The following is an 18,917-nucleotide window of genomic DNA, read 5'->3' on the forward strand; positions in this document are numbered from 1 at the left end:
GTATGTGGGTAAAAACATATATATTTTAAATCAATGTTCATATACATTACAATAATTATGTATTTATTGGATTATTTATTGTTATGTTAAAATTAAAAAAAAGGGTTCCACACGATGTTTTCTTTTACCGCACAGCACGTGATAATCATTTATGATCCAAAAATAAATATGGTTGTCGAATTTGTCTTCGAATATATATATTATTCGAAGACAAATTCGACAACCATACCACTAACTGAAAACGAACTGAGAGAGGATTTTTCATGATTACTTTAAAAACTGCGACCATGTTTCAGTGACTGGGGAGGTCTCGGCTTCGACATGCCGCGGCCATGGTCGACGACGTCGTCGACATGCCGAGGCGACTGTCGACGACGTCGTTGACGAACCGCAGCGATAGTCCACGATGTCGCTGACATGCCGACGGCAACCGCTCAGTTGTCACGTTTCAGTACGTCACTGCAGTGTAGTCAAGGATAACGCACGGATTCGAATCTGAACTCACACACACAGTAAGAGCGAAGCGTTCTTCCAACGCCCAGACAATGGCTCCATATCTCGACATAAAATAGCCTTAAATAAAATCTAAGCCGTAGCGAGCCAGCATTTCCTATCGGCTCTAGACGACTCGCAATCGGATTTTAGTTAAGTGTCTCGTCTCGTCTGTTATTGGATGTTCGTGACTTCAACATTCGAAGCGCTTTAGTTACTTTTCAAGCGATAGTGTTTCGAGACAAAGAAACAACCAAATTGGCCACACCCATCTTTTTCTGAAGTAAAAAGAATGATTGCGTTGACAGCGACTCCCCGAACGGCGATTCTCGCTACGGTGAGTCTCTTTACGGCGAGTGGCTAATCGTCGCGCGATTTTTTGAGTAGTGCCCATTTATTCTATAAAACTGACGTCACTAGGACAAAATTGGACATTTGTTTCTTATTCTTTTCAACCCATATTTATCCTTCACGAATTCATTAAGACGCAGAAGTTCATTTCAAGTGGCCAGTTGATAATCAAATCACCAAGGAGTCTTGTTATCTTGTTCTATAGAACTATTTGATAAATCAAGATATTAATAGTTCTATGGAAAACTTGAGAAATATTTTTTCCTATTTATCCAAGTGACGTCAGTTCTATAGAACAAATGGGAAATACTCGATTTTTTTGTGTAGTACAGTCATGGTAAAAACTTTTCAAATCAGCTTTTCATCAATTCGAAAAAGTTTTTTTAGGAATTAACACATTTTTTGAACTTTGAAATTTTTTGAATTGCTTCCTATCTGCTCTGTCCCACGGAAAGGATTACCGTGAAGGTTCATCGATAATCAATTTCGCCTGTCTTTGTCTCATCGGAAGATTAGATTGCGCTGTCGTCTAGCATTGAAGATGTGAAGCCATTGAAGTCAGTACCAGACATGCCAAAAGCGAAGACATAACCAGCGTTTAGTATTCTGTTTGTTTTACGGACCTATTATTCTTACTTGGGTATTTACCTACTTAAGTTCTATACTTATTTGGGAGAAAATGGTGAAACATATCATATCATAGCGTAACATAAACCCACGACTATATTATTATGCCAACTAAGTACCCACACCTCACCGGGCTTTCTGTTAGACTATTAACGTGATAGGTGGTGAGCCGTATCGCCGTCTATAATGGTCGAGCCAACTGTGTTAGTGAAAATTGCTAAGATACTTAAATTAATCTCATAATGGCCCCGATTCCTGCAGACACCTCCTAATTTTACTTTAAGTTATAACTCATTTTCTTATCCGCCGAAAAGGAAAAGGACGGATGATTCACAGCTCTTAATTTTAGGAAGAATGAGTAAATGAATGAATAACCCGGGCGAATCAAAAGGTATCTCGCTGGTATGCAAACCATTTGACATGTGCTGTCTACTTAATTCTGTCGGATTATTGGCTGATGTAAAATTTTAAATGGTTATTTTACACTTGTGCTTAAAATTGACGTGAATTCCATAAATTTTATGCCCGTCGATTACCCGTCCCTTTCTTTTTCAACGGATAAGAAAATGACAGGTATAACTTAAAATAAAATTAGATGGTATTTACAGGAATTAGCACCACTGTCTTTGTAAAGTAACGGAAGATTATTAAATATAGTTATAAGTTTATGGCCCTATTTAACCCTGAAGGATCGCATAAGGCTTGATATAAGGGTCAGTTAATGTAATTACAACTTAATAGGGAATGAGACTTGTAAAGTTTGATGAGAGAAAATTAAAGTAGTAGAAACCACTGCCTTATTTTTCCTTAAAAAGTAGCATGGAGAATGCTACACCGACAAGAGCGTGGCTCTTAAATTAATAACTCTGATGATGGTGGAATTAATAACTCATTGGTGAAAGTTCGGTACCGGGGTTCGAGACGGCGCTCCCAGTTTGATAATCAAGCCGGGAACCACAGGACCACAGTTAGAGATGGTTTATGACGAGAACGTGTGTTCTCGTGTGTGATTTCTGTGTAGAAATCAGGGCAAATTGTTCCCGGTGCCGCTTTTGTGTACACTTAGCTTAAGTATAAACCGAGCAATAAGATCTCACGTAATAATTTTCGCAGTAAGCGGGCAGATTATTTACTCAAGCGCATAGAGCGAGCTCGCGTGTCCTCGAGGAGTTTGCGCGAGTGACAGTGCAATTCAATTTGTCGCTGTTGCGGTGCGGCGAGAACGGATAAACTACATTTAAGTTCTTGGTTAATTATTTACAGGAATCGTGGAGTTGACAGATTTTGAAATGTAATAAGTAAGGCACAGACAGAACGACTAGATCAGCACAATTAATGTTTATATTTCAATATAGATAACCAAATGAGAATTGTTACACATATCAGTCAGAATACCTAGTTAAGTTATGGAATAAGCTCAATATGTGTGATGTGGTTGTACTTTTTTAAATAAATAAATAAATAAATTCGGAAACCATTGGTTTAGGCTCGTGCTGGGATTTGAACCTGTGACCTCACAGTGAAAGTCAAATGTTTTTCTAACTGAGCTACCACGGCTACTTATGGCTTTATTGATTTTTTTGCGATTTTTAGAATAATTATTAAAAACGCAGTGGAACGAAATCAAAAATTGTTGATTATTAAATGAATAAGAAACTTGCTTAGCGGTGAAGGAAAACATTCCCGAGAAATGCTTTTTCGGAGGTGACGTAGCCAGTATTGGGTTGGATTTCCCTTCGCGGGTTGAAAGGTCAGAGAGGCAATCGCTTCTGTAATTAAGCAAAATTGAAAATTTTGGAAAAACCCACGACGGTAAAAATATCATCGAAAAAGAATAAAATAACTCAAAACCCCCGACTTAACCCAATTATTATGTAACGAAATATTATATTAGACTTAAAAATACTTTCTAAAAAAGAGTTGATATCTCGAGACATCGGTAATAGATATACTTAAGTACCTAAACAATGAATATGGATGTTTACAGTTTTTTCCTAACGTGTCTGTTTCTCGAAGATATACTTAAATGTAGCGATAATAATTTTACCATAATACATAACCGAGGAATATCCGTCGGGGGCTGCCTTTTCTATATGAAATTTCAACAGAAATTTAATCATACTCATAAGTGTATTTTATGTCGTCGTTAAACATCTACAATTCTTCAATAATTGTATTCACGTCACTAGAAAAACTTTAGCTGGGTTAATGGCAGCCCCCGACGGATATTCCTCGGTTATGTATTATGGTAAAATTATTATCGCTACATTTAAGTATATCTTCGAGAAACAGACACGTTAGGAAAAAACTGTAAACATCCATATTCATTGTTTAGGTACTTAAGTATATCTATTACCGATGTCTCGAGATATCAACTCTTTTTTAGAAAGTATTTTTAAGTCTAATATAATATTTCGTTACATAATAATTGGGTTAAGTCGGGGGTTTTGAGTTATTTTATTCTTTTTCGATGATATTTTTACCGTCGTGGGTTTTTCCAAAATTTTCAATTTTGCTTAATTTTATTTCAGACTTTTTAGAGAGCATATACGAATTATAATCTATATAATGTGTAGGTAAGATCTCGCAAAACAATACGTGTGATTCATCCTACCACATAATATTAAGTCCCTTATTATATATTATACAGTTGCTTTCTGTTTAAAGTTACCTCTATAACACTCATCTGAGAACATGCACCAATCACCCACGAACTCATTCCTGAAATCCGCATTGAAATCAGACAATACGTTTTAATTTTAATAATATTGCAATATAAACGTTTCACACTAATATAGCAGCGCCTCCTAGTGAGTTAATATCATAAGACTTATCTTAGACCATGCACCATTCAACTACGAACCCATTGCTGAAAACCGCATTGAAATTGGACAATTCGTTTAAATATTATTGCAATACTATTTTTCATCACTAATATTGTAGCACCCTCTAGAAAGACGTAATTTTTATATTATTTGGGAACATGCAATAAGCTACCACGTACACATTGCCGAAAACAGAATTTATTGTAATCGGACATTTCGTTTTGATTATATTGCAACATTGTTTTGCACTAATATTGTGGCACCCCCTAGTGAGTTACAGCCATGACACCTGTCTAAGAACATGAACTCATCAAACACAATCCCGTTATTGAAAACCGCCTCAAAATCGGATCATTAGTTTAAAAGATAGGTGGTAACATTACTTTGCACAAACGCACACACAAACATCTCTCACCCTAAACGCATATACCTGCTCCGTTCCGTCGTGGGTAATAAATGTAATTAAAATTATACTAACCGTAATTAACAACACTTTGCTTTACTTAATACATAACATAATAAACTGCCTATATACGTCCCACTGCTGGGCACAGGCCTCCCCTCAATCAACCGGAGGGGGTATGGAGCATACTCCACCACGCTGCTCCACTGCGGGTTGGTGGAGGTATTTTTACGGCTAATAGCCGGGACCAACGGCTTAACGTGCCCTCCGAAGCACGGAATCATCTTACTTTTTCGGACAATCAGGTGATTCAAGCCTGAAAAGTCCTTACCAAACAAAGGATAGTCTCACAAAGTGATTTCGACAATGTCCCCATCGGGAATCGAACCCGGACCACCAGATCGTGAGCCTAACGCTCTAACCACTAGACCACGGAGGCTGTTTACTTAATACTACCTGATTATTGAGTGATGGGTTCAAGTTTATGAATTAAATGAGGATTAATTGGATGAATTTGATTCACTTGACCACACAATCCACGTGCCACTTATAGTCGATCTTGATTTTTCTTTAATCTTCGCCAATCACTTCGTATTATCTACAATTTATTGATTGTGATCTTCTCTGAAATCTGGCTCGAAGGACCATGAATATGCCTGATATGCCTTTTTACTGATTTTTAAGGGATTTAGGTAGCAATGAAACAGCACCGTGTTCGACGTAATTACGTGTAATCAATGGAACCGAAAAAAAAAACGCCTGTCAGAAACAATTAACTAATAAAAACTATTGCAAATAAATTGCTATTATAAATTGAAGAGGCGTTTCGAATAATATTGACTCTAAACTCTAATATTGTGGCGCCCCCTAGTGAGTTACAGACATGACACCTGTCTAATAACATGAACTCATCAAACACAAACCCGTTATTGAAAACCGCATCAAAATCGGATTATTAGTTTAGAAGATAATTAATAACATTTCTTTGCACAAACGCACACACAAACATCTCTCACCCTAAACGCATATACCTGCTCCGTTCCGTCGTGGGTAATAAAAAACCGGACCTGTCAAAATCTTCAGATTAGGTAAGCGGATAATGCTAGGTGTATATACTAGGATGTAAGTTACACTTCTTTGAACAGGGCTGAATAATTTAGAGAAATCAGAATCATTTATTCAACTGTAGATTCAACTTAATTATAATGGATAAACTTGTTGAAGGTCAATGTAACATTTTTGAATTTACGTCATTTCGCAAGGTGTTATGGCTGAGGAGAAGAAATGACAAGAAACTGCAACAGCAGCACACACTTTTAAATCAATGAGGGTAACATACATTACAAGTTATTTAACAACTAGAGGAACACATTTAATACCAGACATCTTTATCATTTAGGTAATCATAATCTTATAATAAGCTTTTTTACATAATGACAAATTAAAAATATGATCTGGTATTATACATAAACAGCCTATATACGTTCTTCTGCTGGGCACAGGCCTCCCATCAATCAACCAGACGGGGTATGGAGCATACTCCACCAAGCTGCTCCACTGCGGGTTGGTGGAGGTATTTTAGCTAGTAGCCCGGAACCAACGGCTTAGCGTGCCTTCTGAAGCACGGAATCATCTTACTTTTTCGGACAATCAGGTGAGTCAAGCCAGCAATGTACATACCAAACAAAGGACAGTCTCACAGAGTGATTTCGACAATGTCCCCATCGGGAATCGATTCGGTAAAAACGTATACATTACCCCAAAAAAGAAAAGTGATAGATATACCTGTACAATGTTCCAGTAAGGCACGATCTTGGCGATGCTCTCAGTCACTTCGGAGCATGCTGTACCCAGCAGCATTACCATGCGGGACTCTCGCTCTGTGTACAGGGCGTGGAAGAAGCGGTCCACGCCTACACCTGGGTCGCACTGCAAGATAAACGCAAGATTCAGGTTTTCTTGCTTCGCTATAGGTACCGGGCTCGAATCCCGGTGGGGACATATCACAAAATATGTCAGGAGCCTTTGGTCAAAATGGACCTGTGCTCGTGCAATGTCTCCAAGACCAACACGTCCGATAGAGCGAAGTGGAAGAGAAAGACGAAGAAGGCAGACTCCACCATCAGATGGGAATAATAAATGTCAAGGAGAGAGAGATGCTAGGAGCCTTCGGCGGCCCAATAATAACCTTGACACCAGGATTGATGAGGTTGGTAATCCACCTCACACCCAATAGAAGACCAGTTTGTTAAAATTCATACCTTAGTGTCATTAGTGAACAGGTGTAGCTTATACCCCGGGAGCAGGCCTCGCTGGTTGACATGCTCCACAGCCAGTTTTGCTGCAGCCAGTTCTGACACACCGTCAGCCCTTGGCGACTCCCCGACTGACAACTCGAACAGCCCCAGGATGGAGACGATGCGGCTTGACGTGGTCCTTGTGATGTCTGGAGGAGAAATAAAAGTATCATTAATACTAGATTAATTTAAAATGTAAACCCAATATTGACCCCGCTGGCGTGGTCGACGATTTCGCTCATTCAAGGCTTGTCGCTATTGACCAACCCCTGAGCCGAGGTTCGCAGTCAACTGGGCACCCTAAGGCCTGTTATCCTAAATTTTCTACCGGGTGAGAGTCCTCATTTGTCGGGCCAAGCTTTCGTTAGAAGAATCCCAATGGATAGCGCACACTGAGTCTGAAATAGTCTGAATACGAGTAGGTTTCTTTTCTTTAGTTTTCCTCGTATGGCATTAACTACTTGGCTGGACAAATGGAGAGCGCTGTCACACGGTAGTGCGAGAATAGGGTAGTTTCCAACTAGTCAAATCAGTTACTTTTTACTAAAAGTCAGAACGCGAAATTCCTTCTTATACCTAAAATAAATGATTCTATTCTATTCTAAATTACTATGGAATCTGTATGAGAAAGCACACTGTGACGTCATAGAAAAAACGTGACAAAATGTCGCACTTATTACTACAATTCATAAATAAGTTACTTAAATAGAAAAAAAAGAAAACTTTTTTGTCATCTTCAGATCTGTCTTTATTTAGTAATTAGAATTTCATATTTTTTATCTTTCCCGCGTAGTGGTTTAAGGCCCGATCTCCCTATCCATCCATAGGGAACGCCCGTGCCCCAGCAGTGGGGACGTAAATGGGCTGATGATGATAATGATGAATTTTTATCTTTGACCTCGGAAACTACCCAATTGTAGACATGTAATTTCGTATGTAAACGCGTCCTATGTGCGACCGGCTAAGATACCTTTTTTGTCTATTTATAAAAATATAGTTAGTTTCGTTTGAATAGTTTTTCCTTCGTGCGGGTGGAATATTAATATTATTATAATATTCGTTTTATAATAGTCCTTTTTCTGGTCAGTTTTCCTCTAACCTTGTAGGTAAGTACATTTTCATCAAACGGTTTGCAAATTGTTATTCAAAGCGTAAGCTCGTATTTATTTAAATTGCTTTTGTGAAACTGAATATGATAGAAAGAAAGGACAAAGAAATAGATCCCCTCTCGCACCCCTTCCCCCCTTCCCTCTTTTTCGGATAAGAAAATGACAGGTAAAACTTAACCATAGAAAAAAGAATAATACTACGTATAGAACGGTAACTCTCCGTCCTAGCGCCAGATGGCGCTGGATGGGTAGATATCCAGTAGCTAGGAAAAAAATCATCATCATCAATTTAAGAGCCACGCTCTTGTTGGTGTAGCATTTTCCATTCAAGTCTATCAAAGGCCAATTCTTTGACTTCCCTATAAGACACGACGTTAACCTTTTCTTTAATCTGTTCCATGTAAGCTCTTCTTGGTCTTCCCCTTCCTCTCTTTCCTTCTAGCTTTCATTCTTTGATGTTTTTAATAAATTCGTCGTGTCTTATTAGGTGTCCAATCATCTTGCCTCTTCTGTCCTCAATAATTCTCAGTATTTGTCTCTTTTCCCTTACTCTTACTAGCACTTCCTCATTTGTAACCCTGTCTGTCCAACTTAAACAACTTAGGAAAAAATAAATAAAAAGAAAATCCCTCATTGGGGTAGTCAGAGGTACATCCATCGCAAGATAGGGGGATTAAAATGGTCACATCGAGGTAGCTCATTTAATGAATTGCTTCGATGCGGCCATTTTAACCCAGTACTGTCCAAATTGTACTGTAATATTCATGTGTTATGTCTGATTGTTAAAATTAAATTCTGTGCAATAAAGTGTATTTGTTTTGATTTGATTTGATGAATTTAGTACCCACACCTCATCGGACTTTCTGTGAGATCAACGTGAGAGAGCCGCAACATTCTACCAATTCATCTAAAAAGCAATATTGCTATTTGACATTTATTGACATTGCGCACTTAGCTTTATATGCGTTAATGTTGAAAAGCAATATTGCTTTTTAGATGAGTTGCTTAAATGTAACCTTTTTGAACCCCTAGTTTCAGTTAAGACCTCTAGCCGTCAAAGGGAGCGTTTGAGCTCGTTTCCATTCCAAACGTGCACTTATCTTGAACGTAATCTACTGCACTGACTTTACTTGTACATCTACAGAGAACACGGGTATGTAATTTTGGATTTAATACATCGACCATCTTAGTCAATATACCCCATAAATTCCAAATTCCAAATAAAATTGTCGCTGGGATCTCTGCTAATAAAATAACAGAAAAAAAAATTGTATCTTTTTTGTTGTTTTATATCACCGTCTCCCGAGCGTTATCTGGTTTTCACATGGTCCACGTACCTAAACTGACAGACTAAGATATGACAGGTCCGATTTTTTACAGAAGCTGTCTGACCTTCCAACCCGCGAAGGGAAAACCAGCCCAATACAGGTTAGGTCACAAACCTCCGAAATGCATTTCTCGGGTATATGGGAAGTCCACGGATTTAACTAATTTACAAGTCATAATAATTCTATGCATAATCTGCGACAGTAGCGCCGCAGCTGCAGACTTCTTTCGTGGCGCAGACTACATTTTAAACCAGCTGGGTCTGCATGATAACCGCGCCGCACGCGGCGCGAATTATATCGAGCGCTTCGACCAATAAACGATACGAATGCTATCTAAGTAGATGGACGTCAAACAGCTATTGGTCGAAAGCCTCGATATAATTCGCGCCGCGGGTGGCGCGGTTGTCGTGCAGAGCTTAAACTGGTATTTTTAGTCTTCGTTTTTTAAAAAGGCGGTAAGTGTCTAGCATCCAATCAGTCGTTGCCACACGATAGCTGAAGTAGTTCTAAAGCGGTGTGAGTGAGGGAGTGGAATGTCGTGTAGAGCTTTTCACAGCCAAATCAAATAAGTCTATTCACGAGTGATTCAACACATGTACGTAATACTAAGAGATGTTGCTGTGGAATTTCTTGTACCTTTTTCTTGAGGATTTTGTAGCAAGTAAAAATAAGTAGGTAGTTCTGGCCTAGGCAGCATTGTCTTACGATCTTAGCCTGTCCCTCAAATAGGCAAAAAGAAAAACGGGTAGTTCCGGCGAAATAGAATGTCATAATATATTATAAGGAAATCGACAGGGACTCATGTCAAAAAAAAACATATCAGTAAGTAGGTAGTGAAAATTACATCATTTGACGAGTTTTATAGGGTAAAAATATTTATTGTATAATTGGTTTATTGACTACTTTTTTATACAAATACATAAATAATTTGTGGTGATACTGTCTCCTTCTATCGTGTGGGTTGTGAGGTGGATTACCAACCTCATCATCCCTGATGTCAGGGTGACTATTGAGCCGCCAAAGGCTCCTGACATGACTCATGTAACGACTACGTACATACATCAGTAAGTAGTAACTGGGACTAACGTCTTAACGTGCCTACTGTAGACTTTTTTTTCCAATTTTAGGGTTCCGAACCTCAAAAGGATAAAACGGAACTCTTATACGATCACTTTGTTGTCCGTCCGTCTGTCCATCAGTCTGTCAAGACCCTTTTTCTCGGGAACGCGTGGAGGTATCAAGTAGAAATTAACATCTAATACTTATGTCTGTAGTCCTTTGAAGCTGTAAAAAAATCGAGCTTCTAAATTAACGCAATCCAAAGTAACGGCCATTTTTATTCTAATTTTCATACATTTCTTTGCCGGTAGTGGTTGCCTGGAAGATGTTGCTTCAGAGCAATAAGGCCGCCCATTTGTACTGTTGCTAAATGTTTGTTTGTTTGTGTGCAATAAAGGATAGTAGGAGAATCAAAGCACTTTGGATTTTGATACTTCTTATTAACCTAGAATCATGAAAGACAAGAAGAAAGTTCTTACAGCACAAGTAAGGGTAATTGTACTTTTGTTCCACAACATTTTTTTTGCAATTAAAAACTTATTTGCAGTTGGTAAACTAATCCCGACCTATGTCGATGTATGGAGACAATCGTTTTTTAACGGCAAAGTCAAAGGTTCCCCGGAACCCTCGGTGCGCGAGTCAAACTCGCTCTTGACTGGCATTTTTTTAATTATTGACATTATGAAATTCTTGAAACGTGTTTTTAATCTTTCAAGACGTACTTTCCAATGATGTTAGGACCAAGAATGTGATCTTTTTTTGTTTTCACTTTGTGAGACTGTCCTTTGTTTGGTAAGGACTTTTCAGGCTTGAATCACCCGATTGTCCGAAAAAGTAAGATGATTCCGTGCTTCGGAGGGCACGTTAAGCCGTTGGTCCCGGCTATTAGCCGTAAAAACATCTCCACCAACCCGCATTGGAGCAGCGTAGTGGAGTATGCTCCATACCCCCTCCGGTTGATTGACGGGAGGCCTGTGCCCAGTAGTGGGACGTATTAAGGCAAAGGGAACTATGCCCATGTAGCCATGTCTTACGTATTTTTTTTCTTGATGATTAATGAATTGATGAAAGGTGATAATGATGAATGATTAAACCTAAGCCCCCACTCTCAGAGCAGACTCCTACACCGACCCCCAAACGAATTAACTCAAAAGTCCGCATAAACTTTCGAGTTATGAAGCGGCTTGTTGGCACGAAGCGAAAGTAAATAGATACACTTTGTTTATTGAATATTCCGATATAATAATACTGTTGCGAATGTTTTACGACTAACTTGATGCGATAATTAACCACAAAACACCACTTCATATTAATTATTTAGATTATTCAATGAAGAAAGCAACTGTCCTGTTCGCGTTCCCGCCAAAAAGTCCTGTTATCTTCTTTAATTCTCTGAACATTATCGTTAACTCTTCAGTCGGCCATCCATCCATTTTACGACCGATGACATAAAGGTTTACCGTTACCAAAGAGTTTTTACATGATTTATGTGAGGTAAATGGCCGTATGATGGCGCATTATGGTTGTTCAAAAGAAATTGCGCGGTGATATATTTGTAAACTTGACGACAGTTTACATTAGGATTTGTTTATTTAGCTTTGGCTCGTTTGCTATGACTTATGTTGTTGAATGGAAAACTGCAGCATGACATTAGCTCATGACTGTACCCCAATTGGGTTTCCTAGGTCTTTGGTCTTGGTTCCATACAAGACCATTTAACCCGGCCCCAGGGGGACAGGGGGGGACAGAGTCAGCTTCTCTGGCCTCCACTGGGGCAATTCCTGTTCGGCGCGTTCTTTCCGCAGGGGTGGGCGCCTCTTACTTCAGTAGGCCGGAGTGAGATGGTGGCTGAGTTCGAATAGGGACCCACACCTACGGGGTATAACGTAGAACCCTTGCCCAGGGATACGGGTGAAGACCTCAACGGTTGCAGAGGCGATGGTGGGAGCCATCGGTACGGCAATGCAGAACGCAAGGGGCAAGTCACAGGGACTGTAACCTGACAGAGGGCAGCAGTAACTGTCAGTACTATTCAGAGGCGGAGGACAGGAGTCCTAGTACACATACATACATAAACTCACGCCTATTTCCCACCGGGGTAAGCAGAGACTATAGAATTCCATTTGCTTCGATCCTGACACACTTCTCTTGCTTCCTCCACATTCATCAATCGCTTCATACACGCACGCCGGTTCAGAGTAGGCCGGCTGGAGTCCTAGTATGGCTTTGTAATAGACTACTCTGGGCGCCATCCTAGTTGCGTCAGACAGAGTACTGCGGGGCGGAAGGCAAGAGGGAAACCACTGCCCTATTTTTCCCTAAAAAAGTAGCATGGAAATGCTGCACCGACAAGAGCGTGGCTCTTAAATTGATGATGGATGATTACTAAGTAGAGACTCTCTGTCAGAGCTGATCAGGAGAGCACCTTCTCTAGACACCTTCAGGAGTAGTGTGAGGGCATTTTTCTTGGATGCTTAACTTGGGAAGTTTTTATTTTTACCTGGAAGAAATTGCTATTTAGCAATAAGGCCGCCGATTGTACTTCTCCTGTCACTTTTATACATGTTTTTAGTGTTGTGTTTATATGTGCAATAAAGCGTTTTTGTATTGTATTGTATTGTAAAGACAGATCTAAAAGTGACAAAAAACGCTTTATTTTTTTCTATTTAATTTATTAATTATGAAAATGTAATAATAAGTGCGACATTTTGTTCCATTTTTCTATGATGTCACAGGTTGCTTTTTCATACAGATTCCATAGAAATTTCGTGTTTTGACGTTTAGTAAAAAGTAACTGATTTGACTAGTTGGAAACTAGCTTATTGGCTACTTGACAGTTGTAACAATAAAGTACCTAATGAAATAATAAACATTAAGTACTTATACACATGCATTAAAATGCACCATTCAATACTATATCATAAACGTATTTAAATATTTTGTACGTGGCTGTATAGATAGTTGGTTCTTTGTCCACAAATAGCTACCAACTTAAAAACTGTTTTCTATCAATTTTAAAACAAATGAAAAGCAAATAACCTTTTTATCCCACACGAATAAACACTCTCTGAAGAGAATAATAAATAATAAACATTTAAAATTCGAACACATTGAAATAAAAGGTACATTCGGAACACGCCCATTTGCCACATGTTCATAATGTTTCCATTAAATATTCAAAAAAGAGCCTGTCGTTTCGCTAGACCGCGCGTTCGTATTGAGGTCGGTACACACAGACCCGGGAATGGAGAAGAGCCGAGCTGGGGCGTGGGATTTTGTTTCCGGTTTCCATTTGATAACTTCGGTAGTCAAATAGTTATGGGCTTGTAAGACAGCTGCGCTGTATGAGAGGATTCTGATGTCATAACCCTTGAACGCTCTTTTCCTCACTGTGTTGGCGGCTTAAATTATAGCTACATATTCACATTGAATAATGGAGCTGTGTTTTCCTAAAACCACTGATATATCAATGTTTAGGTCGAGTGAGAATATTCCGGCTCCATTCCTGAGGTTATTTTGGAGCTATCCGTGTAAATGCAGGAGTACCCTGATACCGGACTGAAAAATATTGCTATTTGACATTTGTGTGCATTGCACACTTCTTTGTTGTGTATGATGCGGTTCGTCATAGAATTCACAATCCAAACGAGAGAAGAAGTCTATAATTCAAAAATAACATTGAATTAAGAATGATAATATGACTTCAACGACCTCCGTAGTTCAGTGGTTGAGTGTTGGGCACACGATCCGGAGGTCCCGGGTTCGATTTCCCTGTGGGGACATATAACAAAAATTACTTTGTGGTCCCAAGTTTGGTTAGGATATTATTGACTGATCACCAAATTGTCCGAAAGTAATTTCATTCCGTGTCCGAAAGTAAGATCACCAAATTGTCTGTAGAGGCTGTCTAGATGCAGAAGAAACTGCCTCCCTTGTGCCTGGAATGCACGGAAGTGTCAGCACAACGGGTACAAATCCTGAAAGGAATGGGGTCGCTCGTGAAGCCTGTGACAACCCCAAGAAGCTTCCGAGGTTCTGGAAGGAGTTACATTGGCTTACGTAGTCAACAATAGCGCGCATAATGGGCCATCTTAGAGTCTAAATGCGGAAATCAGAGCCAACTAACATAATATAACATTATGAATACTTATGGTGGCTTTCTTTACATTTTGGAAATATTAATATTATAGCTAACATTAGCATTATTATATTCGCTGACAAGGTTTAATTAAAACAGGATTTAATACAACATAGAAACAAAGCTGATTGTTCTTTACAGACTAAAATGACTCACAAAAGCCGAAGGTTTTGAATAGAGTAAGAGTTTCCGAGAAAATTTACACCATAAACAAAACAATTACAGGACAAAAATATGAATCAAAACAAAAATAAAATTAAATAAAACTAAAACAAATAAACAAAACTTAAAATAAAATAAATTATGTACAATTAACACTTAAACTAAACCTTAATAGGTACGATTCTGAGCGGGGATCCGCTTATTTTAACGAAAAATAGAACGTTATTATTTATTGTTATAGTACTGTAAAATGTTAGAACATAATGAAATATAATAACATAATGGCTGTTGATATCCTTAAATAAAATAAATAATTCTGTTTAATTATTATATTTGATTCATTCACATACATAAACTCATGCCTACGTCCTATCGTAAGCTACTGAATGCCATTTCCTTCCGCTGTATTTAATTCAATAGTGCATTAATGAAAAATAAAACATTTATGTGTCGCTTTACTTATATTTTTTTTATACAGGGTGTAATAAATCATCCCCTTCAGTATTCGTTACGATGTCACTTACACTCTGTACAAGTACTACAGGTAGCCATACAAGTACGTATTGAGTGTTAGTGACACTGAGGGGGATGATTCAATCATTCTGAGTTGATGTCAAGTGGAAATTCCTGTCGGAAAATTCATGGAAACGTTAGTGTCTTTTCTAATTATTTTCAGTTCCATACTTTTGCGACGGAAAATTCCACTTGATATCAACTCAGAATCATGGTCTGAAAAACGATGTTATACTTTTTTCTTAATACAGTAACATCGTAAAGAAAACTTTGAGGGCTGATTCAGACCATGATTCTGAGTAGTTATTAGTACTTGATATCAACTCAGAATCATAGTCTGAATCATCTCGTCCTCCTCAGTAGGTATTTGTTACGATGTCACTAACAACTTAGCTTTATTTTATTAAAAAAAAAAGCTTTAAAGCTTTAACTTGTATATTTTTGTCAATATTTTTTTTTGTATTATAACATTAAGTCACAAATACCAACGATATAGACCTTTGAGTTTTCGTAATACAGAGATGGCTCAGCTAAGCTTATTCATTTAAAACCGCATACACAGCGACCGTGGGATGGGTCACTACATAATCCCTCCGTATAAAATGATAGATTAGTTAGACGGTTTAAATCCGACGTATTGTAAAGACAGCACCAACTTGTAGTTTCACACGAAGCAATATTGAATAATTTGTTTAGTCGAGTTAACAGATTATGAACTTTGTTGCAAATACTGTATTAGCAAAAGTAGAAAACAACCATAATCAGAAACAGAATTATTTTGTTTATCTATATTTAGATATAGTTTGGTGCGACTTAGGCAAAAGATTAATTTTAAGACAAAATTATGTACTCAAAATCGTACAATAAATTATTTGATTTGAGTTTTGTTTTAAAACTTTATTGCAGAAATTGCAGAATAACGATTATAGTCTTTAGATATTTTGATTTTAAAGATTTCGTAGATTGATTAATACACTAAGTATATTCCTTATTCTATGTTTTAGACATTGATGGCACCGATTTTTCACAAAAGCGACTCTGCTAATTCGGTATTCAAATTCATAAGGAAAGCTTGCTCAATTACAGATTAAAAATCCTTTTTTTTTGACGTGACTTATTGTAGATTTACCGCAGATGGCATTAACTACTTGGCCGGACAAATGGGGAGCGCTGAAGGCTCTCACCCGGTACAACGTTTAAGACAACAGGCCTGAGGGTGCCCAGTTGGGCGCGAACCTCGGCTCAGGGCGTCGTCTGAGAGGAAAAATATTTGAAAGAATTAATCGACCCTAGTGGGTCGATAGCGACAAGCGCTGAATGAGGGAAATCGTCGACCACGCCGGCGGGGTCGGTATCGGGGCATTAAAAATCCGCAACTGATTGAAAAAGAAAACAAATATTATTCATAAGGTTTCCTATGTGATAATTAACTTATTTACCATAAAAAGATATTCAAAGTTTCCTCTTCCACTCCAGGTCAAGCCACTTCTTAACATTTGAAATTACAATTTCGCACTCAAAATCTAAATTATAATCAGTACTTGGGTGAACCTCTAAACCGCAAAATTTGCATTTCCATTTATCTTAGTAGGCTGGGTCGGGGGTGAAGTGGTTGAAATACGAATGGACCTGCATAATGCAATATTAGTTTAAAAGAAAATTGAATTGTTTTTTAAACTGGTGAAAACTTTGTAGGACGAGGCTAATTTGTAATAGGATAAAGGTAACATAAACTGTTTATATACGTCTCACTGCTGGGCACAGGCCTCCCCTCAATCAACCGGAGGGGGTATGGAGCATACTCCACCACGCTGCTCCGCTGCGGGAGGTGTTTTTTTATGGCTAATAGCCGGGACCAACAGCTTAACGTGCCCTCCAAAGCACGGAATCAACTTACTTTTTCGAACAATCAGGTGATTCAAGCCTGAAAAGTCCTTATCAAACAAAGGACAGTCTCACAAAGTGACCCCATCTTGTCGGGATTCGAACCCGGACCTCCAAGATCGTGGGCCTAACGCTCTAACGACTAGACCACGGAGGCTGTTAGGATAAAGGTAAATAGATAAAATATCTAAATAGCCACATTCATCATTTTATCGAATTACCTTTCGTGAATTACCTATCCTACCGGTTGTTTCCTCCATCTATGCGTTTAACTTATGCTTTATTTATGCAACATTGTAAATAATTAGTATATTGCCGAAATACAAACTATAACAATAACGGAATATTGCATTGAGATAAACCTACAAGGCTCAGCAATGCGATTTAATTGTAATATTATGTTTTATCCTAATATGTTTTCAATGATAAATAAAAAAAAACTAAAATGCAATAATGCTAATCTAATCCAGCCTACAAGATCCCACTTATAATATCACCATCATCATCATCACCAGCCCAATAACGTCCCCACTCCTGGGGCACGGGCCTTCCCTATGGATGGATAGGGAGATCGGGCCTTAAACCACCACGCGGGCCGAGTGCGGATTGGTGGTTATTAACGACTGCTAATGCAGCCGGGACCATCGGCTTAACGTGCCTTCCGAAGCACGGAGGAGCTCGAGATGAAAACTTTTTTTTTGTGGTCACCCATCCTATGACCGGCCTTTGCGAAAATTGCTTAACTTCAACAATCGCAGGCCGAGCGCGTTTACCGCTGCGCCACCGAGCTCCGATATAATAATATTGCTATTTGATATCATTTTTGTGACTTTACGCGCACTCTTACTTACGAGCGCAAATGTCAAAAAGCAGAATTGCTTTTTAAGATTAACAGCTCAACGTGGATTTTTTAGCTATTCATCTAAAAAAGAATATTAGGGTTTTGTTGACATTGCGCACTTACATTTAAGTAGTATATGCGCAAATGTCAATTCATAATATTGATTTTTATATGAATTGGGTCGTGTACCACGTTCAAGATAAATTGTGAAATTCTGATTACTTACTAAATAAAGACAGATCTAAAACTAACGAAAAACATTTTCTTTTTTCTACTTAACATATAATTAAAGCACATAATAACGGGTTCTTACCGCGTTTAAATGGGGATATGAGACTCCCGATCATCAGTCATCCCGTGATCATGGCACTTGCAACAGTGTCGAAATATCGGGAGTCTCATATCCCCATTTAAACGCGGTAAGAACCCGTTATTATGTGCTTTAATTATGATAATAACCGCGTAAACTTAAAACAATGTACTTAACATATTAACGAATTTTAATCAAGAAAAACGTCATATAAATCCGACATTTTATCACGTTTTTCTATGATGTCACAGGTTTCTTTTTCATACAAATTCCATTCCATTTCGTGTTTTGACGTTTAGTAAAAAGTAACTGATTTGACTAGTCGGAAACTAGCCTATTGCTTTTTAGATTTTAGACCTCCTCTTTGTTATTAGCTAGTTAACTCTTCTTTTATAACTCGTGCCTTTTTATTTTGGTGCAATAAATATATTTGAAATTAATACCCTTACGCTTCATCTATCATTGATGTCATAATACTTAGACATTTCTATTTGTGTTCGCAGACTAGAGATAATTATGCCGTGCTGTCAATCACAAAGTAACTAACACAAACTTGTGCCCACGATGTAGACGCTGAA

General features: G+C 38.3%; 1 protein-coding gene across 1 annotated transcript in view; it reads right to left on the reverse strand.

Moving 5' to 3' along the window:
- LOC126368325 (gamma-aminobutyric acid type B receptor subunit 2) overlaps positions 1–18,917 on the reverse strand; it is a 102,825-nt gene that overhangs the window by 48,662 nt on the left and 35,246 nt on the right. Inside the window, exons 2-3 of the mRNA XM_050012235.1 lie at positions 6,960–7,144; positions 6,484–6,627 (exon numbers count right to left, since the gene is read on the reverse strand). Of these exons, the coding sequence (XP_049868192.1) occupies positions 6,484–6,627; positions 6,960–7,144 (329 nt within the window). The remainder of the gene's footprint in view (positions 1–6,483; positions 6,628–6,959; positions 7,145–18,917) is intronic.

Source organism: Pectinophora gossypiella, chromosome 7, assembly GCF_024362695.1.
Source record: "Pectinophora gossypiella chromosome 7, ilPecGoss1.1, whole genome shotgun sequence".
Taxonomy (NCBI): Eukaryota; Metazoa; Arthropoda; class Insecta; order Lepidoptera; family Gelechiidae; genus Pectinophora; species Pectinophora gossypiella.